Source organism: Pagrus pagrus (assembly GCF_965226575.1).
Source record: "Pagrus pagrus genome assembly, chromosome: 20".
In the NCBI taxonomy this organism is placed as follows: Eukaryota; Metazoa; Chordata; class Actinopteri; order Spariformes; family Sparidae; genus Pagrus; species Pagrus pagrus.
In genome coordinates this window covers 26,474,623-26,500,924 of record NC_140207.1, presented here as the reverse complement: position 1 = coordinate 26,500,924, position 26,302 = coordinate 26,474,623, and the positions used below count along the sequence as shown (strand labels likewise).

At 42.8% G+C, this 26,302-nt stretch overlaps 1 protein-coding gene across 1 annotated transcript in view; it reads left to right on the top strand.

The window, feature by feature from the left end:
• cubn (cubilin (intrinsic factor-cobalamin receptor)) overlaps nt 1-26,302 on the top strand; it is a 244,366-nt gene that overhangs the window by 38,121 nt on the left and 179,943 nt on the right. The window contains exons 9-14 of the mRNA XM_084340702.1: nt 361-492; nt 4,363-4,458; nt 10,177-10,301; nt 10,544-10,736; nt 16,585-16,703; nt 17,360-17,594. Of these exons, the coding sequence (XP_084196828.1) occupies nt 361-492; nt 4,363-4,458; nt 10,177-10,301; nt 10,544-10,736; nt 16,585-16,703; nt 17,360-17,594 (900 nt within the window). The remainder of the gene's footprint in view (nt 1-360; nt 493-4,362; nt 4,459-10,176; nt 10,302-10,543; nt 10,737-16,584; nt 16,704-17,359; nt 17,595-26,302) is intronic.

The window sequence follows — 26,302 nt, the reverse complement described above, 5'->3', positions numbered from 1 at the left end:
TGAACTAACTTAGGCCGATTCTCCTCATGAACGGTAAGTCAACTACCTACTCGGCTTTAAAGATGACGGTAGATTTGATTAAGTAGATTTGCCTGTCCCAGCTCCAGTAGCTACTATATTGCATTCTATTAAATTTTATTGATCCTGCTATAGCCATTCCCTGATGGAATCACTGGTTGCTATTCTAGCCCTGGACAACAAATTGCAAAGAAAAACAAAAGAAATTATGAAAAATAAGTTGGCTACGTTATATTTGTACTTTTGTGTAAAAATGTAGCTCATACTGTGGTTTTGTGACTCATCACTGTATGTGCATCCATGCATTGGAGTTTTATTGTAATAACTTCTAATATGTCTCAGGTTGGCAAGGCAATGGCTACAGCTGTCAGGATGTGGACGAATGTTTGACCAATAATGCTGGATGCTCCACCACTCCCATGGTGCAATGCATGAACACCATGGGCTCCTTCCATTGTGGTCCATGCCCTCCAGGTATGGGGGGGGGGATGAGTTACAATTACAGTTCTATGAATTTTGGATATCCATCATGCACATGCAAGGGAGGTAAACAAAGTCACATGTGATGTTGGTGGCCTGATAAAGAAGTCTGTCACTGCTACATTTTAATCATCAGTATTCCAAATGTTCTAAGTGCTGTATCGTAAGCAACTGACTTGTTTCATTTTCCTGAAGATGTTTCACCTCTCACCCAAGAGGATTCTTCAGTTCTAACTCATTGGAGGGGAGTGCAGGCTTTTAAACTCTGTGTGGGAGTGTCCTTACAGAGTTGTTAAGGACACATGTGAGGTCTGAGTTTCAGAGTCGTTAGGGCCACTTGTGGGTCGTTACCCTAACCGGCCGTCATGTGGGTTGCTAGGGCAAGGTGAGCCCAGGTGTGAATGGTTGTTAAGCTGTCTGCGGATGGAACTCAGTACTGCATTGAAGGTGGATGAGTTCCAAAACAGTTGTTCATTTGAACAGAGGCGTAGGCCTACGACACAACCACACAGAGTTTAAAAGCCTGTAACTCCCCTCCAGTTAGTTAGAACGTCCAGTTGCCTATGTGACGAAGTGGTGCAATAAGTTGCCGTGACAACACCAGCCAGGGGAATTTCACCCCCAGGAAATTATTAAATTAAGATGTTACTATTTTCATATATGGTCTTTTACTTTATATTAATAACACGCAGGACACAGGTTCGATAAAAGATTCCACTGGGGCAGAGGACGTTTTCAGTTTAAAGAATGATTTATTGGACAAACAAACAAAGTTAAACCAAAGACTAATAGCACAATAAAGAGAAACCAAAAAGGGGTAAACCAGGAATGTCCAGAGCAGCGAAGCCGCAGCAGCACAGCCGCAGCGAACAACTGCAGCGGGCAGCAGCAGTCACCAGCAGCACAGCCGCATCAACCAGCACCAGCGAACAGCAGCAGTCAGCAGCTGCACAAAACAGCATCAAAACAGCAGCAGCCGTATTTGGGGGCGGTGGCGGGTGACAGGCCAGGCACCTCTATAGCCTCTAACAAAAAGGGCACAACCGATGTTAACAATTTGGTGAATTATTAATCATTTCAATGTGAGTTTCGTTCATAAAAAAGGACCTTCACCTACCGGCGGGCAACCGTACAGTCTCACTGACGATAGGAGGAAGATTTAAACGGCAATCAAAACATCAGTCAGCTGACAGACCAAGTGCCAGCTGATCCAGCCAGGCAGACGACGCCGACCCATCGAGGGGACCGGAAAGCAACCACTCTGGGCTCCGAGCGGGGCAATTCGTCCCGCCGCACCAACAGCCAGCTGCACACACACAAACACCGGTGTCACCAGTGCGCACACAGCACCAATTGTGCACCGGAATGGAGAGGAGATACTGGCAGAGTACATTACCTTTAGACAGTGAAGCACGTTGGCGGCCACGCAATCACGCCAAAAACGCACTGCTCCACCACGCCAGGCTGCAACCACCACCACCACAGGGATCATCCAGATGAGAGAGAGAGAGGAAGAGGTGTGGTCGGGCACCTGATATAGGTGCGCATGGTGCCGCCCAGCAAACAGCACAGTGAGACCCTGGCACAGTGCCATACAGAGGCATGGTGAGCCATTACATCTTCCGGCCACACCTACAATATAGCACTTAGAATTACAATGAACTGGATGACTGAGAACCTTCCTCAACAGTTTAACAAATGACAATGAACTCTTGTGGTTATTTAAAAGTCATAGAACCATTGTCAATTTCATTCTTCTTAAGTGCTGGAGACATAAAACATGCTTGGCTCATAACAAAAAGTTCAGAAGGAATCTGCTATCACTGTGCCTCAGTGTCAGAATGAAGGTGCAGACACTGAGGCCACATTTACCCTGTTGAAGTGGTAAAAGCTGCAGGATAGTAAAATGTGGAAATACTTGTGCGATGTAGACACTCCAGGTTTGCATTTTGACCTCTACACCAACCTGAAATGAGTTTCTACTGGTTGTTATACAGCATGCTAGTAGAGGACGCATAAATTAGCAATGGTTTGGACCCCAACCTGACTGCATGTACTATTGGTGGTGAAGGTGATCTTTGTGGGGATACCACATGTGGGCCCCCAACTGTGACAGAAGATCCTGCCTCACTGAGAGTTGCCAAGGCACTCTATTGAAAAAAAGACAGATCACTGGGAGTCAAAGCCACCAGCAACACATTGTGTTTGCATCTGTCAATCAGATGTGAGTATGTGAGTATTTCATATATATCCTTTCCTGACAATGTTGATTAATCACACTGTTTGCCAAACATATTTTGACAAATGACTTTGATGTTGTGTTCAAACTTAAAAAAATGTAAGCTTGACAATGATGTATGATTCTAGTACAATCCTCAAGTCATACGTCATCCTCTAAGCTTGCGCAGGTGCACTGAGATGAAAGTTGGAAAAGTTGAAGAAGCACTGACAGTGTCTCCTAAAATGTGAGCCATTGAAGAAATAGAGCAGTGTGTTGTGTCTTAGTGTGGTTGAGCGCGAGAGAGAGAGAGAGAGAGAGAGAGAGAGAGAGAGCGAGATGGTGGTTGCTCAGAGCAGATGGAGCAGTACTGGTTACAGTTTGCGCAGACCATGTTTCTGGCCTAAGAAAAACCTTTGATGCTCTCTTCTGAGGAAATCAAGCCTTTCGTCTACTGAGTGACTCAGAGACCCTGGTTCCTGAGTTGTAAAAGCAACAACCACCACTAGAGTAGTTCTGATTCCGATACCAGTATCGGAAATGCTGCCGATACTGTGGAAAATGCAGGAATCGGATCGACGAGTACGTGAGTCTATGCGCCGATCCGATACCACGTAATTTAGAAACGGGACCCTGCTACTTCCCAGTTGGCTCCGTTAGCTCTGTTTAACGTCACACACTGGAAATTAATTCTTCTTCCCTGCTCTGAAAGCCAACACAAGGAGTTGTGCTGTGCTGCCTCTGGCTACTAGAGTTTTTAGATCATCGAAGTTGATTTCCAGAGTCAGATGGAGCTAGCAAAATGTCAGCCAATTGGCAATATTTTACTCTGGATAACCCCACCAGTAAAACGTCCACATGTTCAGTATGCAAAGATGTTATTTTGAGGGGTGGCACAAGTGATGCCAATTTCAACACCAGCAACCTTATAAAGCATTTGAAGACGCATCATGCGAAAGAGCACGACAAAACCGCCCCCCCCGACAAACCTTATGAGACGTGAGGGAACACATTTCATATAGGCTGAAAGACGTGCAGGCAATCATCTTTACTACTGACATTTGCCCCTCCGATGTGTGCCCCATGTATTTGCTGAGTCTGCACAATGGGTGGACAAAGTATCGGCATCAACATTTGCCCTTCAAAGTGCGGTGCTACAAGAAAACAAGTTTGGTTTGTAAGTTTTAAGGGAATTATTTATTCCTAGATTTATTTAAGTTGCTGTTGCACTACTGTTTTAAACTGTTCTGTTTAAAAGGTGGCTACACTTTAACAGTTTTTAAAGGATTTGGTATTTATTCCTTGATTTCTTTGTTTGTTCATTTTCAGCTTTGACTGACTGTCAAAATAGATAATAGAAGAATGTTGTATGGCAATCATTCACTTCAAGGTTTAACTTGAGCCGCCAGGCCATACAACAGTGATAGCATTCATATAACATCCATACAGGGTTGGTAGTATATACAGCTGTTAAAAGAAAAAGAAATCATCTTCTTCTTTTTTTTATTAAAAACACACACTGGTATTGGACCGGTACTTGGTATCAGCTGAAACACAAAGCCCAGGTATCGGAATCAGTATCGGGAAGGAAAAAAAACACTTTAACCAGAAATAAAAATGAATTGATAACTCTTGTGTTATTGCAGGCTATGAGGGGGATGGGAAAACATGCACCCAGACCAATATCTGTGCTACCAACAATGGAGGCTGTTACCCATTAGCTACCTGCTCCTCCAGCCCAGGTAAAAACACACATATGTTGATTTTATTACTGTGTCTTTGATATGGGATAGGGATATTTGTGGTTAAACTAAGTGAGGAGAATCATGCATAATTGCATCACAACACTGCTTCACAACAAAGAAGGGTTTCAATCCAAACAAGGATTTTACAAAAATTGTGAAGAGACAATTATGTTTTATTGATTTTATGAAGGGATGATGGTGTGACTTTTCTTCCCAGGTTTAAGTTTAACTTCATTCTTCCCTCGTTCATTGTAAAGAAAAAGAGAAAAAAAAGTCAATTAAACAGTCAACAGTTACATCAAAAAGATGGCTTTTGTGTGCGCCACAGGTAATTCAGTGATTTTTTTTATTTATTTAAAATGAACTGCTAGAAGCGGCACCATTTGATAAACAGAATAGGCATCAATCTTCTTAATTACTAATAGTTGAATATTGTCTTTCAATATTCAACTATCTCGCTATCAACTATTATTATATTCATTTTATGCTATTTTACAACAGCTACCACCTTCACTTTAATCTGCATTTTAACAGAAAGCAGCACTAAAAGAAAGGGGTTTGTGTTAGTTTGTTTAAATTTAGTCTATCTACTCTAATTCAAATACAGCACCACTTTTCTATTAAATGTTGAATTTCAACATCTGTTTACAGTTTGGAATGTCAGTATGATCCGTTCATTTCACAGCATGTTTTTTAAGTCCAGGTGATTTATACTCGCAAACTTCGTTGTCACTTCTTCTACAGTTAACAGAACTGCAACTAAGACATTTAGGGTAAATTCTATAAAACTCTGTCCATACACATGGCTGAAAACCAAACTGGCTGCATGCGAAACTAAAGCTTATACCAGTACATTAAAAAACAACATTAAAAACAAAATAATATGTTTTTTGTTTAGAATCCAAACCATACCATTACCACTTCTTTTTGGATTGAAGAATAAAGATGCTTGAAACAAAAATGGAAGTGACGTGTTTTTTTGTCTTTGGAATTTAACTGAAATAATATTTGTTTTCCGTTCCTATACGAAAAACAAGAAAACCAAATTCACGGTCCACTTTTGGTTTTTGTATTCCTTTTGTCGTTTTTCCCTTTGAACAAAGACATAGAGAAAACCAATTAGGTGACCTTGAAGTAAAAGTGAAAAGATCAAAATAAAATCCCAGATGATAGAATGGCCATTCTAGGACAATATAACTAACTGTGTAACAGTCATTGATTACATGTGGTTTAATTGTAAGCATTTAGTCATGTACAGTATAGAGCAAGAGATGATGAGTGCATTTTTTGGTACAATACAATGATTAGCCTCTTTACCAGCAGATGGCAGAATGAGTGTTTTGTAAGCATGGCTTGTGTTTTTGTTAACTTTTAATAAAAGGTCAACAATTATCCCGGTTATTGATACAGAATCATTTAATGCTGTTCATTTCATTTGGTAGCCTATTTGAATACCGTTATTTCAATATCTGTTTATGAATGTGATACAAAAAAACAAATAGTGCTTTTGTTTTTTTGTTTTTTTGATTTTATGCTCAGATCAAAAATAGGGCATTAAAAAAATGGGCCACAAGCCGAATTGGATTTTTTGTAATTTGTCCGATTTGTGTGCCCTGGAAGTTATTTATTATGGCTTTATAGTCTCACACAGTAGGTCTGCTGTAACAGAGCAGTTAATGTGCTAAAGCTTTGCAGGTAAACACACCAATGTCTTAGGCCCTTCTCCTGGACTTCTGCTGCTCCTTTCGGGGTCACTCATCCTCTAGAGATATTCTTTGTTGCAACTGCAGTATCTCTGGGCTCGTTAGGTAGAGGGGTGATTTTTTTAATTTTACTTTTGATTAGTTTTTATTTGTAATTTTCTGGTTTTTGATTCTCAATTGAATATCAGATGAATGAATGACACACAGACCTGGTTTCAAAACAACAAACAAACCTAAGATTATTGCAAATAAATTATGGATTATCAGATCATACCCAGACAGCACACAGCTGTCTCCCCACTTAACAATTTACCAACAGGAATAGAGCATGCACACTAGAGGTTATTATGGATCTCACTGCAATTCTCACTAGACTGACAGGGGCTCCCTATCAAAACTAAACAGACATCTGCAGAGTGTTTTTGTGTGTTTTCTGCTCAGCTGCAAGAGTGTCGGGGGGGGGGGGGGCTAAGCTAGACCTGAGGAATAAACAGTCACATCTGATTCTGCTCTGATCTGAAGCAGTTTTCTGACATCAAGAGATTTCAGAGATGTTATCTTTTGGGATAATAAAGTGGATTTAGCTTCACTACTCTTTAATCAACCTTACTGCAGCTGTGGTCTGCTGAGGAAATCTCTGTTGTCTGTGTATATGTCACATTACTATAATGTTGACTGCTGACTAGAGCTGGATGTTCAGTGTACTTTATTTCATGAAGACATTACGGAGAGAAGAGTGAGGGCGAATAACAGTCTGTGGTGAGTGCCACATAGTGAGAGTTTACCTGAATTTAAAAACACAGACACATACACTCTCCATGTGTGCTGCTGCTGGCTTACATTAGTGCAAGGCTAAAATAGTGAAGTAATCTGGCTGTTTGGAGCACTGCATGAGTAAGGCAAATAAACACCAATGATCCTGCAAACTTGCTTTGGTGGTGGTGAACACAATTTAACAACCACCATTCCTGATGGAAATCTCTCTCAAGTGACTTAGACCCAATTGTTCATACAGAAGGTGGTTTTTAAGTTTTAGTCATGTAAAATGTAGTCTTGTTCGCCGACTTCCCTTACCCGGAAGCAGAATTCTTACATATTATGTCTTTCACTCACAGAGTAGCTCTAGTAATGGCTTTTATTTCAGCAGTTTTTAAACTGCAGTTCTGATAGTAAATACACCATCCACTCTTCGAGTTTTCTGTTCCCCTCAGATCACTCATCCTCCGGGGCCCCTTTTCCGCTGCAATAGTGTCTCTTGGCTCATTGACAAGAGTGGACAGGATAGTGTGCTATTTCCTTACTGTATGTTTTCTGGTTGTCTGGTGTTAATGTGTTGTGCTTATGTTTTTTGCTATTTCACTGATCTGCCAAACCACCAGACTCCATTTACATAATCAGATATTCTACCTTGCAGATTATAAAACAAACTTCAATCAAACTCGACAGGAACAAAAATCTAAACAGTCCCAACAATCACTATAGGAAGAGCTATTTTCCTAAATCCATTGTAGCGTATCTTATGAAGGCCTACAAGTATATTAATGAGGGCGCCAGATATAACATTAATTATATCAAATTTATACAAAATATCTCAGGGTTTCGGCCTCGATAATTGGACACACTACAAAAGGTCCAATGAAAAATGTTAAATAATAATCAAAAGAATGTCCACTCCCAGTTTACTTTTCAAAATTATTAATCAACTCAAACTTTGCGGAACACAATTAAATTCACAACCAACCTACTTCACCACAGTTCACAACAGGGCCTGGATTTCACAAGAAAACATAAACAGAAATAACAGAAATCACTTCCTCTAAACTAAATCTCCTTCTGGGGCTTAAGAGTCATTAAAATAAAGTCCATTGAAAATGTCCAGCCATGTAGGTTGAATGGGAAGGTGTGTGTGAGTGGGTGTGTATGTATGTGTGTGTGTGTGTGTGTGTGTGTGTGTGTGTGTGTGTGTGTGTGTGTGTGTTCAGTCCATGTGGTATGACAGGAGGGGGAAGGGAGAGTCCAACTTGGGAAATGTGGAGATTCCCCAGGTTTATGAAAGGGGTAAGGGTATGCGGGCTAGTGAGAAGTGGGGAAGCAGTGGTGAGTTCAGGGGCAGGCAGTCTCTGGCAAAAAGGAAATCTTAAGTGTCCAACTGACGATTAATAATCCAACTGATAAGACTCACATCTAGGAGCGATAGTTCCAACCTGCCTCAGTAGCAAAAAAAGGTAATTTTTATCAAACCCGCTCTGAAGGTAGGTGACCTGTGGTCATCAGACTTGGCCTCTCCAGGGTTATCTCCCAGTACTCCTTCCTTTCCAGACCCTCTTCCTCTGTTTCTGCTCCCAGTCTCTCCTTCTCCTCACACACACTCTCCTGGTTCTCTTCACCTTCAGGTGTAGTGCACCCCTGTGGCTCATATAACTTTTGCCACACCCACTCTACCACAGCCCCTCCTCTCCCTCAATCTCTGCTGTGAGGGAGAGGAAAGGAGCAGCAGTCCAGTCTGCTACACCATGTAACCATAATTATTATCTTGCTAGTTAGCCTGCTAATGCTAGCTACCTAAATCAGACTTCATTTCATGATGAATAGCCTCTGATTATTAAATTAAATTACAAGATAACGTGATGGAAGCCAGTTCATAGTCTACACAGGTTAGGCCATAAGCTCAGCTAATTAAATAAGTAAATGGGCTTACTCTTAAGTTAAAACATCAACTCCAAGTCGAGCAGTGGAGAGAGAAGGAAAGCCGTGCTCACGAATCACATTCATCATCATTATCTAAACCAAACATGACTGGCTGGAAAGAGGTAATGTAGAATTAGGATCCATATTTTGCTATCCTGGTTATGTCAAGGAATGAATTAAAACGGGATAGTGTAGACCAAGTACAAATACAATCGTTATCATACATCTGACAATGCTGATTTGAATGCACACCTGCCTCACATCCTGGACTTCCACATTGCCACACAACCCTGAAGCTTACCACCGAACCCTTGATTCTATCTAAATAAGATCTTAGTCCCTTTAACGTGCGGAGGGCCAACAGTTTCACAGGGGAGGACTCTTATGGACTAACATGCATGACCGAACTGGCCACCAAAACAAAAACCAGCAAAGCTTCTATTGACTTTATTCTCTGCTAAGTACGGCATTACTCCACTGTATCTTAACATAGAAAATCGTTGTTTGCTGCTTTATTAATGTTCAAAATCACATAACCTGTAACAGTGCTCCATTTGGCTCACTTACCAAGATATAGCTATTCCTTTTAGTCTACAACACACCTGCATCATGTTATTGGTTATTGGTCCACTTGGTTATGATGGAGATTCAGACATCTGATATAAAACACATGTCTTTAAAGATCAATGGGAAGAATGGAAAATGAAAAAAATAAAAAGTCTGTAAGCAGTAAGTAAACAGTAAATCCTTACATTAATAATCAACAAATACAAATTGGGGGTTGTAGAAAAGTGCACATAGTTTCCAGGTTTTGTCTCAGTCTCTATGAATAGGAAACTCTAAAGTATAATTACAGCCCATCATGTTATTGGAGTATCTACATACTGAGTGTGAAATGTACTGTATTGTATCTTAAATATTCCCCCAATGGAATGCAGATGGTAGTTACTTTCTGCTAAAATCCCACAACACAATACATCACATATGATAATTGCAAACGTACGGTTGTGTAATACTACATCCAACAGTGATGACACAAAATGCAAAAGTGTCAAAAATCTGAATGTACTGATTCTATAGACTAATTTTATTGAGCTATTAATGTTTTCTTTTCTTTTCATATAAGGATTAGAGAACGTGTTGTGCTGGAACACTTAAATAATTATTGAAGGTATCCACATTGTGCCAGCTGTCTCTATACTCCTATACGGAATATATATGGAATAAGCTTCTTCAATTTCAGTTCAATTACGGAGTGAGCTTTGCATTGTGAAAAATAACCATGCATTCTGTTCTTCTCACTCAACTCTTTGACATCCACCAGGCACAACTCTCCCTACATGTACATGCCCTCCAGGCTACATAGGTAATGGATATGGACAAACTGGTTGCACCCAGACCAGCAACATCTGTCAGACCAACAACCCATGTGTCAATGGACAGTGTATGGTGAGTGTGTGTGACTGTGTGTATATATGTATTAATGTTCAGACATGACGAGATGCTGCATTATTCTGTATTTTCTTAAAGTCACCAAATTTCAAAAGCAACAATGAATTGATCCCAGTAAAAATAATTGTGTGTATCATTGCCTTCTCCAGAATAGAAACTCTAGAATCAAATCCATCTGTATCATCAATTTGTAACAACAAATTCATGAATGTCTGGCTAATGCACTACTGCTATCACAGGCCACCACCTCGGCTCCTGGCTACATCTGCAATTGCAACTCTGGCTGGCAAGGAGAAAACTGTGACCAGAATATCAATGAATGCTTCAGCAATCCCTGTCAGAATGGAGGAACCTGTGCTGATGCCATTAATGGATTCACATGTGTTTGCACTGCACAGTGGACTGGCCCATTCTGCCAGGCCCCACAGCAAGGTATGGGCAGGACAAGAGGCTATAGGGGCTGGGAAGATGAAGGAGGTGAGGTGAAATGAAGAAGTAGTGCAGGAGTCTTTTTCCTGCATTTGTTTCCAATTAAATAATATTTTTTTTAATTATAAATGATAATATCAGCTTAACAATTTGAATGAAAAGTTTAATTTTTGAAAAATGTCCATGAATTTCAGAATATCTTAGTATTTGGAATGTCCCAGATTTGCTTTAAATAGTGCAAGAGCTTAGTTCAAAAATGTAAAGGAATCGTGCATTTTGTGGTAAAAGCATGAAATTTGGTACACTGACAGCCAAAGGCATTTTCAAAAGATTTGGATATGGAGCCATCCTTAATTTTCAACATGGCGGCCATGGCAGCCATTTTCAAAATGGCCGCCAGAAATAACTATTTTCTTATGAATCCTGGATATAATATGATATTTCAGACTTATTTAGCATACATAGTACTTGGTAAATGTCTTTTGGATAGTGGAACTTTTCAATTGAAAATTCAAAATGGCCGCCAACTTGTTAGATATGGATGATCTGTGTGAAATTATACATTTTTCCTGATGCAGAATTTTAATACGAACTTTAGAATTTCTAAAACTCTTCTTTCCATGTTCCATAACACTCATATTAAGCAAGGCAAATAGGGTCTGCAGCATCAGCCCTATGTATAATGGAACTGGCGTCTCTTGTGCAGTACTGTGTCTGACAAAACCTGCTGTGTTTGCCCGCTTGTGCTTAACACTATTGAATTTCAGCAACTGAGCAATTGTAAGTGCTGCAGAAGATGTTGCTTCTTCCATCTGGTCTTTGATGCTAGGCCCCTCTAAGATCATGTTAACAAGGGTAAGCAACAGCTGTGGCACAGAGTCCTCTTGGCATTTTTCAGGGAAACCATTAAATGGTTTGGCCTCACCAAAGATGTGACGTCGGACTATCTGTGCAGCATGTGCAATGTGCATAGCATCTTCATTGTTATCCTGCTCACAGGCTTTGGCAAGAGCAGTGCCAACATCATCTTCAAAGGCCATCAGGATGTCTCTTCCTTTGGGGTAAGCTCGCATATCAGGGAACTCTGCAAGAAGTCTCTCTTTCAGTCGTGTAGAGTGAACTCTGTTATCAACCTCTACACCTAGCTGTTTCATCCGTGACTTGTAGACCTGGGCAAGTTCAGCTAGTTTAAAAACAGGTGCCGACCCATCATGCTGTCTGGTCTCTTCTATGTAAAGCACCAACTCAGCAAACACAACACTAGAGGTTGGTTCTGCATGTCCCTGGCCATTATCTTCAAGACCTTCTAACTTAGCTCTTCTGACACGGTGATAGAGACCTACTAAGCATCTCGTATGATACTTTGCTTCAATGGCCACCATGTCCCCAGCACTAAGTCGCCCAAGCAAATCTGTGTCTTGAAGTAGGGTTGCAGCAGTGCACACCCGATTATCCAATTGAAATGTTGGAGCCTCATGAAGGCCTTCATTGCCAGCAGGCTGTTTACAAAAAAAACAGATGTCCTCCTGTCTCATTTCAGGCATCCGGCTTGGTTGCGACCTTCTTAGTTTGGATTCTGACTGTTGATCAGGACATTCACTAGAAGCTCGCTTTTTTGCTCTTTGCAACTTGGTTTCATTGTACTTCAGCCTGCATGTATGATGGTATTGAGCTTTGTTTGCAATCATGGCAGCTTCAATACCTTGGCCCTCATCCAGTCGTCCAATTGACAATGTTGAAGGGAGCTGGCCAAGTTCATTAAACTGGATTAAATGCTCCGCAAGTGAAGTATAGCCACTTCCCTTTTCTGCTCGCTTGGACTGCAAAGGACATCTCAATGCCTCTGCCGTGTGCTCTTGGCATATAATGCAGAGATTCCAGTCAGTCTTGGCTGTGCAAGAAGGTGATGGTCCTTGACCATCAAAATTCACAAGCTGGAATTTCTTCGACATTTTGTCAGACAAGAAAAACTATGTTTGCAGTAAAGGCCGAGGGGTTATCCTTATATACCACCTTTTACTACAGGGAAACACATTCGAGTATGGGATACAACTAGGTTCAGATAAGATTACCCTACACCTAGCCCAATCGTTCATCCAGTACCATTTAATTCCTGTGCGATCTGTACACCATCCAGGTAACTATATGAAAATCATATAAAGCCCCGTTACCCTTGGCTCGGCTCTCCCGCGCTGGCACATCCTGTCCATTCAGGTGCGGCTATCTAACCATGTACATCTAACTATGTAAACTAAGTCGATGTGGGGCTAAAATTAGATAGCATTTAGGAAACTAAACTACACTACCACTTAGCTATGACCACAACTAGCACATTAAATACAGAAAATGGCATTATTAAGAGTGTATTTAGCTGGCACTGAACCCCATGCTGAGTTTCACAGCAGTGGTATCACCAGTGTGCCCTGGTTGTGTTTCGACATCCACTCTTTTACTTTTCTTTTTTTTTTTTTTTTTTTTAGATTATTGGGTTATTGGGATTAGATGATAATTTACTTGAAATTATAATTTTTATTTCGGAAATATGGCTGCCATCTTCAAATAAACAAGGGTCATAGGTCACCAGTAGTCACCAAGTGTGTGACTACTGTGGTCACCAGGAGGTAGAAGGAAGCTATGGGCAATTGCAAAGTTCAAAATTTGAATACAAAAAATATATATATATACTGGTTTGACACCGAGATCACCCATATCAGACAGCCATAAAAGTGATAGCCGCCATCTTGAAGGATGTCAGCCCTTCTTGTGCTTAACACTATTGAATTTCAGCAACTGAGCAATTGTAAGTGCTGCAGAAGATGTTGCTTCTTCCATCTGGTCTTTGATGCTAGGCCCCTCTAAGATCATGTTAACAAGGGTAAGCAACAGCTGTGGCACAGAGTCCTCTTGGCATTTTTCAGGGAAACCATTAAATGGTTTGGCCTCACCAAAGATGTGACGTCGGACTATCTGTGCAGCATGTGCAATGTGCATAGCATCTTCATTGTTATCCTGCTCACAGGCTTTGGCAAGAGCAGTGCCAACATCATCTTCAAAGGCCATCAGGATGTCTCTTCCTTTGGGGTAAGCTCGCATATCAGGGAACTCTGCAAGAAGTCTCTCTTTCAGTCGTGTAGAGTGAACTCTGTTATCAACCTCTACACCTAGCTGTTTCATCCGTGACTTGTAGACCTGGGCAAGTTCAGCTAGTTTAAAAACAGGTGCCGACCCATCATGCTGTCTGGTCTCTTCTATGTAAAGCACCAACTCAGCAAACACAACACTAGAGGTTGGTTCTGCATGTCCCTGGCCATTATCTTCAAGACCTTCTAACTTAGCTCTTCTGACACGGTGATAGAGACCTACTAAGCATCTCGTATGATACTTTGCTTCAATGGCCACCATGTCCCCAGCACTAAGTCGCCCAAGCAAATCTGTGTCTTGAAGTAGGGTTGCAGCAGTGCACACCCGATTATCCAATTGAAATGTTGGAGCCTCATGAAGGCCTTCATTGCCAGCAGGCTGTTTACAAAAAAAACAGATGTCCTCCTGTCTCATTTCAGGCATCCGGCTTGGTTGCGACCTTCTTAGTTTGGATTCTGACTGTTGATCAGGACATTCACTAGAAGCTCGCTTTTTTGCTCTTTGCAACTTGGTTTCATTGTACTTCAGCCTGCATGTATGATGGTATTGAGCTTTGTTTGCAATCATGGCAGCTTCAATACCTTGGCCCTCATCCAGTCGTCCAATTGACAATGTTGAAGGGAGCTGGCCAAGTTCATTAAACTGGATTAAATGCTCCGCAAGTGAAGTATAGCCACTTCCCTTTTCTGCTCGCTTGGACTGCAAAGGACATCTCAATGCCTCTGCCGTGTGCTCTTGGCATATAATGCAGAGATTCCAGTCAGTCTTGGCTGTGCAAGAAGGTGATGGTCCTTGACCATCAAAATTCACAAGCTGGAATTTCTTCGACATTTTGTCAGACAAGAAAAACTATGTTTGCAGTAAAGGCCGAGGGGTTATCCTTATATACCACCTTTTACTACAGGGAAACACATTCGAGTATGGGATACAACTAGGTTCAGATAAGATTACCCTACACCTAGCCCAATCGTTCATCCAGTACCATTTAATTCCTGTGCGATCTGTACACCATCCAGGTAACTATATGAAAATCATATAAAGCCCCGTTACCCTTGGCTCGGCTCTCCCGCGCTGGCACATCCTGTCCATTCAGGTGCGGCTATCTAACCATGTACATCTAACTATGTAAACTAAGTCGATGTGGGGCTAAAATTAGATAGCATTTAGGAAACTAAACTACACTACCACTTAGCTATGACCACAACTAGCACATTAAATACAGAAAATGGCATTATTAAGAGTGTATTTAGCTGGCACTGAACCCCATGCTGAGTTTCACAGCAGTGGTATCACCAGTGTGCCCTGGTTGTGTTTCGACATCCACTCTTTTACTTTTCTTTTTTTTTTTTTTTTTTTAGATTATTGGGTTATTGGGATTAGATGATAATTTACTTGAAATTATAATTTTTATTTCGGAAATATGGCTGCCATCTTCAAATAAACAAGGGTCATAGGTCACCAGTAGTCACCAAGTGTGTGACTACTGTGGTCACCAGGAGGTAGAAGGAAGCTATGGGCAATTGCAAAGTTCAAAATTTGAATACAAAAAATATATATATATACTGGTTTGACACCGAGATCACCCATATCAGACAGCCATAAAAGTGATAGCCGCCATCTTGAAGGATGTCAGCCCTCTTGAATATTCAATGACAAATTTAAATTATCCAAAAGACATTTACCAAGTACTATGTATGGTAAATAAGTCTGAAATACCATATTATATACATCATTCATAAGAAAACAGTTGTTGCTGGCGGCCATTTTGAAAAATGGCTGCCATGGGCGCCATGTTGAAAATTCATGATGGCTCCATATCCAAATCTTTTGAGAATGCCTTTGACTATAAGTGTACCAAATTTCATGCTTTTACCACAAAATGCACGATCGTTCTGGTTACCAGCTGCACTAAAAGGAATAGTTCACTCTAGAACGAAATTCAGTCATTATCGACTCACCCTTATGCTGATGAGAAGTCCGATGTAGTTTCTTATTCCTCAAAGTGCAACTGGAGACCCGTGGGGGTACCCTCCTGCAGCAACAATCCATATAACGAGCGTAAGTGGCGCCCGGGAGAAAAGGTCCATAAAACTACACAAAAACTTTGTAATATTCCTCCATACTGCTCGTCCACTGCAATCCAAGTGTCCTGAAGTGGCGACATCCAGAGTTTACTCGAAACAACGTCATTTAGTACATTTTCACCATTTACGCCCATTATATGGATTTTTGTTTAGAAACTGCTGCTCGTCCAAGACAGACTAATTTTGACAGGACTTTTACTGATCGGAGTCTCGTTTTCCTTATTTTGCAAATTCTGTGATTAAGTTTCTTTTCTACCTCCGATCTTCTAACTGTATGTCCAATACATACTGGAGACCACATCTAATGTAATGATGGAGCAATGTGTAATGAAAGGCATGTAGGAACAAAGGGTAAAGTGTGCTTTCACAAGAATTATGTGTAAGCTACCATAATTCTTTTGATGGAATCTGCAACTTTTGCACAAAGGTCAGAAAAGAATATTTTTTCATTTTGCCCGTACCTTTTTATTTGATCATAATTGGATGTTTTTTATTTGACATTTTTTAACAAAAAGACTAACAAGAACAGAAGCGGCTCCCCATCATTTGCCTTTTTTGTTGTCCGGTTCATTTGTAACATGTCGACTGTCATCGGGTGCTACTATAAGTGTGATTGTGTGTTCCAGTTTGTGGAGGTTACCTGACTGGCCCTGCTGGTTCCTTCAGTTATCCCAACACCCCAGGTCATGATGAATATGATCACCAGGTCAGCTGTGCCTGGGTTATCCATACTGAGGCAAACAAGGTCAGTGGTGGCCTCTCTTACTTTGGTAAAAAAGATCTCCTTTTCCTGTGATCTGTTAACTTTGTCTCTGCAATTTGATTCTGAAGAGGTAGTGCATTTTACACTTATCATGTATTTATTTTTACATTCATTAATTCACTACAGTTATAAGACCATTAAGCAAGGTCCAGAAGATATCCTGTGGATCGATAATGATGTTTTAAGCATTGTTGGGATCACATTAGTTTTCCGAGTTACACAGTACAAGAAATAGTATATTTGATTTTGTACAATGACTTCACATATGGTGGCCTAATGAAAATTCTGTTAAACACTGAACTGAGCGCTTTGTCATCTAGCAATCAGGGAGCAACATTATTAATCCATTGGTGTCTTGTTCCTAATCAGCAGATGCCACGGGCAAAATATCTTTCTCTTTAAGCTCCTAGACGTTTGTTCATCTGAGCTTGTTTGTTGAAAACGACTGCTTTCTGCTGATTGATGAGGGGTTGCTAAGAGTGCTGAGACCAGCAGAACACAGAGAGCAACTGTTTGTGCTCTGATACCAAAACTGGCTACAAGACAAACAATGGAAATTGGCTCATTAGTAGATGTGATAAGATCTCTCATGTAGCAGATTGACAGATGTCTTTGAATTCTGTTTTTATCTTCTTCAGATTCTTCGTATTACCTTTCCTTTCTTTCATCTGGAGAGCAGCACCAACTGCAACTTTGACTTCCTTCAGATTCATGATGGGGACACTGCTACTGCGTACATAATTGGAACATACTGTGGCCAAAATAACCCACAAGAGCTTTACAGCTCCCATAATTCACTGTATTTCTGGTTTCGCTCTGACCACTCTGTCAGTGGTGGTGGCTTCACTGTTGCTTGGCAGTCTCAAGACCCAGGTAGGTGTATCTGTAAAAGTCTTTTAATTTCAATAGCTTTTGAATTTTGAATTTTGATGGACAGATTGAGTGAGACATGTCAGCACTAGGGTTGGGTATCTGTTGGGTTTTTTCCGATACCGGTTACTACTCGGTATTTTTTAAACGGCTCCGGTGCTTAAACGGTACTTGAACCGGTACTTAAAAACCTAAAAATGCACACACTTCGTCAAAAAAACAATGCCCTTTTATTTCCAGAGCCAAATTGAAAACAATTAACTTAAAACATTATAAATGCAACATAAAAATAAACTATTATTAAATAAAAGTCACACAGTTTACATAATATCAGATACAACAATACTGTATCGAAAAATATAATAATGGAGATTAATGAGGATCTCCATCTTAAAACTTTGGAATGAAGGATGGGTTTTTTTTCAGTCAGTGATTTAAAAATTATGCACCAGAGCTACCGCTCCTCCAGTAGGCACCGCTTCTCATTAATAATGAAGGATGAGACGAGAGGGAGAGAGAGAAAAGAGAGTGAGTGAGTGTGCGTGTGTGGTGGTGGGGGAAGAAAGGCTCCTCCACATCTATCACAGACATCTACCATATCTGGGAAAATCTGTGCCAACTTAGTCTTCGAATAATGGCATCTAAATACAACTTTAAACTGTATGAGGGTCAGGCGGGCACAAATAGAGGTTTTGTGAATGACCTTCAGTGCAGATTCCCACCAGTCTTCATCAAAGACCAACCCCAACTCACGCTCCCAAGTCTCCCTTGTTTTGATGGGTAAATGATCATCATATGATTGGATAGAACTGTAAACCTTTGAGATTAAAGACCTTTGTAAGGGATTAAATTCTAAGAGTTCATCCCATGGCTGCTTAGGTGGGAGGTGAGGGAAGTTGGTAAATAAGGATTTTGCACAGTTCCTCACCTGGAAATATCTAAAGAGATGGGAGGGTGGAAGATTGAATTCAGTAACTAGATCTGCAAAAGAACAAAAAATCCCTACCCTATAAAAATCCTCAAAACATTTCAGTCCCTTATCATGCCATAAGGAGAAAGTGGGATCAGTAAACGTGGGTTTAAACACAGGATTTTTTAATAATGGGGTTAAAGCTGTGGGGGCAGTAAATTTAAACTGTTTCCTAAACTGAAACCATATCTTGAGCATGGCGTTAACCGCAGGGTTGCAGGAAAGGCCAGAGGGGTTAGCTGCCATCGGGCCGGTCAATAAAGCAGAGAGAGAGACTGGGGAGCATGACTGTGCTTCCAGCTGATACCAGGGTACATCAATTGACTTGGACCAGAGTATAATTTTAGTTATGTTCACGGCCCAGTAGTAGAGTTGAAAATTTGGTAAAGAGAGACCGCCGTAGAACTTACAATTCTGAAGTATTTTTTGTCTAACTCTAGGTGTTTTGCCATTCCACAAAAAATGACAAATGATCGAATCTACTGTTTTAAAAAAACTTTTGGGCAAAAATATAGGTAAACATTGAAAAAGAAATAAAAATGTTGGCAGGACACTCATCCTGACAGTATTTATTCTCCCAATCAAGGAGAGAGGGAGGGAACCCCATTTTTGAAAATCTGTCTTAATCTCGGCTAAAAGGGGAGAAAAATTTTCAGAACAAAGAGACCCCAAGGTACCTAAATCCCGAGGGAATCAATTTGAAAGGAATGTCTGACTGGGAGAGCTGCATCGCTAGTTTATTAACAGGATAGCATTCACTCTTGGCAACATTAACTTTATACCCTGAAAACCGGCCGAATCTATGAAAGAATGAAACAATAGAGGGGCAGGCTCTTACTGGATCTGTGACATATTGTAACAGGTCATCAGCGTATAATGACAATTTCAACTCTGTATGAGACCTGGTGATGCCATTAAAAGTAAGAGAGGTCCTCAAATACATAGACAAGGGCTCTATTGCAAGTGCAAACAGGAGAGGAGAGAGAGGACAGCCCTGTCTGCAACCCCTATTTAGAAAAAAGTAGCCGGATTGGGTATTATTAGTGGTAATACTGGCACAGGGAAGCGTATAGAGAAGGCGTAACCATGATATAAAACTTTCACCAAATCCAAACTTAGCCAAAACCGCAAATAGGTAGTTCCACTCAACACGGTCGAACGCCTTCTCGGCGTCGATCGCAATCACTACTTCAGGTGTGGCTCTTGTTTCTTTAGAGTAGATTATGTTTAACAAAGTACGAACATTATAATAGAGCTGACGCCCCTTTATAAAGCCTGTCTGTTCCTTAGAAATAATTGTCGGAAGGACCTTTTCAAGTCTGCGGGCCAAGGCCTTTGCAAGAATCTTTGTATCGACATTCATTAAAGAAATTGGCCTATAGGAGGTACATATATCTGCATCTTTGTCCTTTTTTAAAAGAACACTAATAGAGGCTTGTCTCAATGTAGGAGGGAGAGAGCCAAATGATAGAGATTCAAGATAAACAGAGTGAAGTAATGGAGTAAGTTTGGCCTGAAAAGCTTTAAAAAATTCGACTGGAAACCCGTCGGGTCCCGGGGCTTTATTATTTTGCATACTTTGTAAAGCTAAGTTTAATTCTCGAATGGTCAGAAGAGAGTCTAATTGATTAACCAGTTCTGGGTCTATGGAAGGAAACTGAAGTTCGTCTAAAAACCTGTGCATATCAGTTGGCTCTGATGAGAATTCAGACTTGTAAAGGGATTCATAAAAAGATGAAAAGACAGAGTTAATAACAACCGGGTCCTCCTGCAACGCTCCCGATCCGTCTTTAATGCGAGGTATTAGACGCGAGGCTGCTTGACGGCGCAATTGGTGAGCTAGTAATCTTCCAGACTTGTCGCCATGTTCGTAGTATCTGGAACGAGAATGAAGCAACAGGCGCTCAGCCTCATTAGTTGTGATAAGATCTAGCTCAGTTTGTAAGACCACGCGCCTCCTTGAAAGATCGTCAGAAGGGGCGGTTGCGTGTTGCTGGTCTACTGATTCTAAATCAGATGAGAGCTTCTGAATGTTTGACATCCTTAATTTTCTTATGTGTGCAGAGTATGAAATTATCTGACCTCGCATAAATGCTTTTAAAGACTCCCATAGTAGTGCTTTAGAGATAGGTTCTGAATCAGATTGGTTAAGAGCAATAAAATCCTCTATTGCACTAGTAATGAATTTATGAAATTTTTCATGTAATAATAATAATAATAATACATTTTATTTATAAGCGCTTTTACAGATGCTCAAAGACACTTTACACTTTAAAAAAATCATGAAATATACAGGTAAAAACAGTAAGATACAGTAAAAACACAGAGAACAGTATAAAACAAGCACATCAAGATTATAAATTAAAAGCTAATTTAAAAAGGTGCGTTTTGAGCATGGTTTTGAATGTTGGGAGGTGTGTGCAGGTACGGATGGGTATGGGGAGTGAGTTCCAGAGGGAGGGGGCAGCGATGGAGAAGGCTCTGTCTCCCCAGGTTCGGTGCTTGGTCCGTGTAGGTGGGGAGAGGATGTTTCCTTCGGATGAGCGGAGGTCGCGGGAGGTTATGAAGTAGGTCTGTGAGGTAAGGGGGGGCCAGGTTATTAAGTGCTTTGTGAGTGAGGAGGATGATTTTGAACTGTATGCGGTGAGTGATGGGCAGCCAGTGTAGGTCACGGAGGACGGGGGTGATGTGGTCTCTGGAGCGGGTATGGGTGAGCAGGCGTGCGGCTGAGTTCTGGATGTATTGCAGTTTCTTGAGAAGTTTAGATGGTGAGCCATGGAGGATGCTGTTACAGTAGTCCAGTCTGGATGTGACAAATGCATGTATGAGGGTTTCTGCAGCAGAGAAGGTGAGTGAGGGGCGGAGACGGGCGATGTTTTTCAGGTGGAAGAAGGCGGTCCTGGTAATATGATTGATGTGGAGGTCAAACCGTAGTTTACTGTCAAAGATGATTCCTAGGTTGCGGGTGTGTGATGAGGGTGATAGAGTGCAGTTATCGAAGGTGAGGGAGAAGTTGTGACTGGCTTTGGTGCGGGAGGCAGGGTCAATGATGATTATATCCGATTTGTCACTGTTTAGTTGAAGATAGTTTGTTTGCATCCATGATTTAATTTCGGTGAGACAGTTGCTGAGTGTGGAGTGGGTGGTGTTGGTGATGGCTTTGGTGGATATGTACAGTTGGATGTCATCGGCATAACAGTGAAACTGAAGGTCGTGTTGACGGATGATCTGGCCAAGGGGGAGGATGTAGAGAATGAAGAGGAGGGGACCAAGCACCGACCCCTGGGGGACACCTTGTGACAGGGGAGCAGTGGGGGAGGTGCAGTTGTTTATGCTGATGAACTGTTGTCGGTCTGTGAGGTAGGAGCGAAACCAGGAGAGTGCTGTGCCGGTGATGTGGAGAGAGGATTCCAGACGGGAGAGCAGGATGGAGTGGTTTATGGTATCAAATGCAGCTGTGAGGTCGAGGAGGATGAGGATGGTGCGGTGTCCGGAGTCTGATGAGAGGAGGAGGTCATTGGTGACTTTCAGGAGGGCTGTCTCGGTGCTGTGCTTTGAACGGAAACCAGATTGGAAGGATTCAAACAGGTTATTGGAGGTGAGGTGGGTTCTGAGTCGTGACGCGACAGCACGTTCCAGAATTTTTGACAGGAAGGGGAGATTGGAGATGGGGCGGAAGTTATTTGGGTTGTCAGGGTCAAGACCGGGTTTTTTAATGATGGGTGTGATGGCAGCCAGTTTAAGGGTTTGGGGGACAGAACCAGAGGAGAGGGAGGCGTTAATGAAGTCAATGATGAGTGGGGAGATAACTGGGAGGCAGTCCTTGATGAGTTTGGAGGGTATGGGGTCCAGGGCGCAGGTAGAGGTTTTTATTCCGGTCATGATGGTTGTGAGTTGTTCTGGTGATACAGGATAGAAATGGGTCAAGCGCTGGAAAGTGGTGGGCGGGGAGGCAGGTGGTGAAGCAGGGGGGGAGGCAGGTGGGGAGATGGGAGGGGTCCTGGAGGTGTTGAGGTTACTGTAGATGGTGTTGATTTTTGATTGGAAGAATGATAGGAATGATTGGCATTTTTCAGTGGTGAATGATGAGGAGATGTTGTCTTGAGGTTTGAGGAGGGAGTTTATGGTGGAGAACAGAGCCTTGGGGTTGTTGGAGCCAGAGTGGATGAGGTGGGAGTAGTGGGTGGACCGGGCAGCATTGAGTGCTTCTTTGTACTCTTGTAGGTGGTCGGTGTATGCTAAAAGGTGAACTGATAATCCGGTTTTCTTGTAGAGTCTTTCGAGTTGTCTTTTCCGGGTCTTCATTTGGCGGAGTGTTGGGGTGAACCAGGGGGCAGAGTGAGTGAAAGAGACAATTTTTGTTTTTACGGGGGCAAGCTGTTCCAAGCAGGAGGAGAGTATGTTATTGTAGTAGTTTACCAGGTCAGTGGGGTCGTCAGATGGTGGGGGGGGGGAGGCAGACAGACAATGGGTGAGTGAGGCTGAGAGAGCTGAGGGAGAGATGGATTTAAGATTTCTGAAAGTTATGGTCCGTTTTTGTTTTGTGGTGGGGACAGGGATGTCTATGTTCATGGTGATGGCCAGGTGGTCAGAGATATGCAGGTTGTGGCTAGTTAACTGTTTGATGTTGAGATTGGTGGAGCAAACCAAGTCCAGAATGTGACCACGGCTGTGTGTTGGGAAGTTGATATGTTGGGTGAAGTTGAGACATTTTAAGATGGCAGACAACTGAGTTAGAAGGTCGGCAAGATCAGAAAGGAAGGAGGGATGTGGCTTGGGAGGGCGATAAATGATGGCTGTGACCAGAGGACAGGGACCGGAGAGTTTGTAGGTGAGGTGTTCAAATGAGGGGGCAGGAGGAATGGAGGTGGTGGTTGTCTTGATGTTATTTCTGTAGATGGCAGCAACGTGCGGGGTTTGGCCATGTAGGTGTATCCTGTGGGAGTGACTTGATTTAATGAAAAATAATCCAGAGGTTTTTGCCAGGTTTCAGTGAGACAGAGAAAATCCAGGTTATTGTCCGTTATAAATTCACTGAGAATAAGGCTTTTGTTGTTGAGGGAGCGGGTGTTGAATATGGCCAGTTTCAGGTGATGTTGGTTTGTGAGAGGGTGTGAGGACCGGGGAAGTGGACGGAGATTGGCCGGATTAACATGTCTTGTACTGAGTGGACAGACGCGTCTGTGACTGATGATGGTGTGGATATGAATAACAGGTTGTAGTTGTAATGACTGATGTGGCCGAGGAGGGGAGCTAGAGAGCGGGACCGAGTGTAGTGGAGCCAGTGGGGCTTTGGGAGGAGAAGAAGAGTGAGTGGAGGGGGTGTGGCAGGTAAACAGTCATGCGAGTTCACGTGTTCCAGTGTGGACAGCGTGTTGGAGATTAGCTGCTAGCATGCGGCTTCCGTGCCTGTTTGGGTGGAGGCCATCAGTTTTGAAGAGGGTGGAGCGGTTCCAGAAGAGATTAAAATTGTCTATGAACTTGATATTGCGAGTGGTGCAGGTGGACTGTAACCAGGTGTGGAGGCTGAGAATCCTGCTAAAACCTTCCGCTCCGCGGGCCACGGTGGGAGTCGGCCCGGAAATGAAAATGGACTTCCCACAGCTGCTTAGGAAGTTTAAAAGGTCTAAAAAATGTTTTTTTGTCAGTTCAGACTGTCTAAGAGAGGTGTCATTGGACCCAACATGAACGACCACTCGTTTTATGGAGGACGGGAGAGAGCGCAGCAGCGCTGGGAGTTTATTTAAAATGTCTTGAACTGTGGACCCAGGGAAACAGTGCGTGGCAGCGTTAAAAAAGCGGACATTTCTGATTATTGAATCTCCAACTATTAATGTAGTTGGGGAGAAAAGTGGACGAAGGGATGACGACTGCTGGTTCCCATTTCCCGGGAGAGTGGAGACTGAGTCAGCGCTGTGAGAGGAGGACGTGGAATGAGGACGGACCGGGTTGGCAGCGGGGACGGCGGCCGGGACATGAGAGGGATTTCCCGACACCGGCTTCGGGCGAAGGGGGATCCCAGGGCGGCTGGGCGCGGCCGCTTCCAGGAGCTTTTGACGGGGCGAATGAGTGGAGGAAGCCGGCTTTGATAGCGGAGGGGAATGGTCATTTTGAAGTGGGGGAAATGTGTCCTCGTCCAGGATGGAAAACCTATTGGACAATTTGAGGGCCATAGGTGCTGGTGTGCTTTTCTGGAGAGTATTCCATGATTTCCGACGGGATTCGGGAGCGGGAGTGAAGTTGACCAGCGCCTTGGGCTTTGCTCCTAGCCGGGACCAGTGAGCTGCGACCGTGATGGCAGGATTGTTTGGAGACGTGAGTGGGACAGTTGAGTCGAGTTCTCCCGTGGATGTTGAGTTGGCTGCGGGACCCAGAGCGACGACCATCGAGTCCATGATGTGTTCCTCTTCCCTCAGCTGGTACAGCGTGGACATCCTCCCTTCCAGCTCATCGATCCTCTGGCTAAGCCGGTGGCAGCTGTCACAACCAGGCGAAGTAAGTGGAGCCATGTCACGGTGGGGTCGGTGGAGGTTTTCTGGGGAGGAATAAACACACTGTGGCCAGTAATGGAGTCGGAACAGGTGAAGGGTTGTGGTGGTTGTTGTTGTGGTGGTAGTAGGCCGGGGAGGTCAGCAGAGACAGTAGCACAGGGGGAGACTTACACGCGAGGGCTCCACGGAGGGAGCCCACGGCGGAGAGTAGATTCAGTATACACACAGGTCAGAGTTGGTCAGCGAGACTTACCGGCGCAGGCCCAATAAACTGGGCCTGGTGAGTTGGATCGGCCTCCGGTAAGCTGTGTTGGAGGTCTTCCGTGGAGGTTAGCCCAGTGCTAACTGTGGTTACGCGTTGTGGTGCCGGTCGGGTTTACAGGATAAAGTTTTTTTTAAAATCTGCACATCCGATGATCCAGTCGATTATGCCGAATTAAAAGACAGACTTTGCAGAGTAGAAATCTGCCGTCAAATGACGTCAAGTTTGGATAAAAACCTGTTTAAAATCGGATTGTAGTAGCTTTTGGGCAGCGAGTCTACACGCGTCTGTGTGACATGAAGGGACAGCCCGGAAGTTAGCAGACAGAGTGACGGATGATAGAAGTGAGGTATTGAATCACCACTGGGCGGGATAGCGAGGTCCGGAGGAAATCTGAACATCTATGGACACCGGTGAGTGATCTGAAACAATAATTGGGTGGCACGAGACATTTGTCACTTTTGGCAAGTTTAGCGTCTACAAAGAAATAGTCTATTCGAGAAAAGGTCTGATGCACATGCGAATACAAAGAATATTGCCTACTACTCGGATTCCGAAATCTCCAGGGGTCAACATAGCCATTGCTAGACATGAAATTGTAAAGGGCCTTAGCCATTAGTGATTGGGTTGAGCCGGGTTTAGAGCGGTCTAGTTGAGGATCAATAGCACAGTTCATGTCCCCTCCAAAAATCAAAAAACTGTCACTCACCCGCAGATTCCACTGGATACGGTACAGCTACGGTACGGCTGCGTTACGGCTCCGGTACGATTGTGCTCCGTCGTCCTCGTCCGGCGACCCCCACCAGTTGCGTTTTGAGTCCGCTACTGCGCAGCTCTGCCGATCAGCTGGAGAAACGAAACCAAGGAATTCCCGCGATAATTACATTATCACACACAAACGCAGTTATATGTATGTGTTATAAACACAACAACACGAAGTGTTCCCGACCGACGGATTAGAAGAAGAGCTTGTATTTGTCTCTTTTTT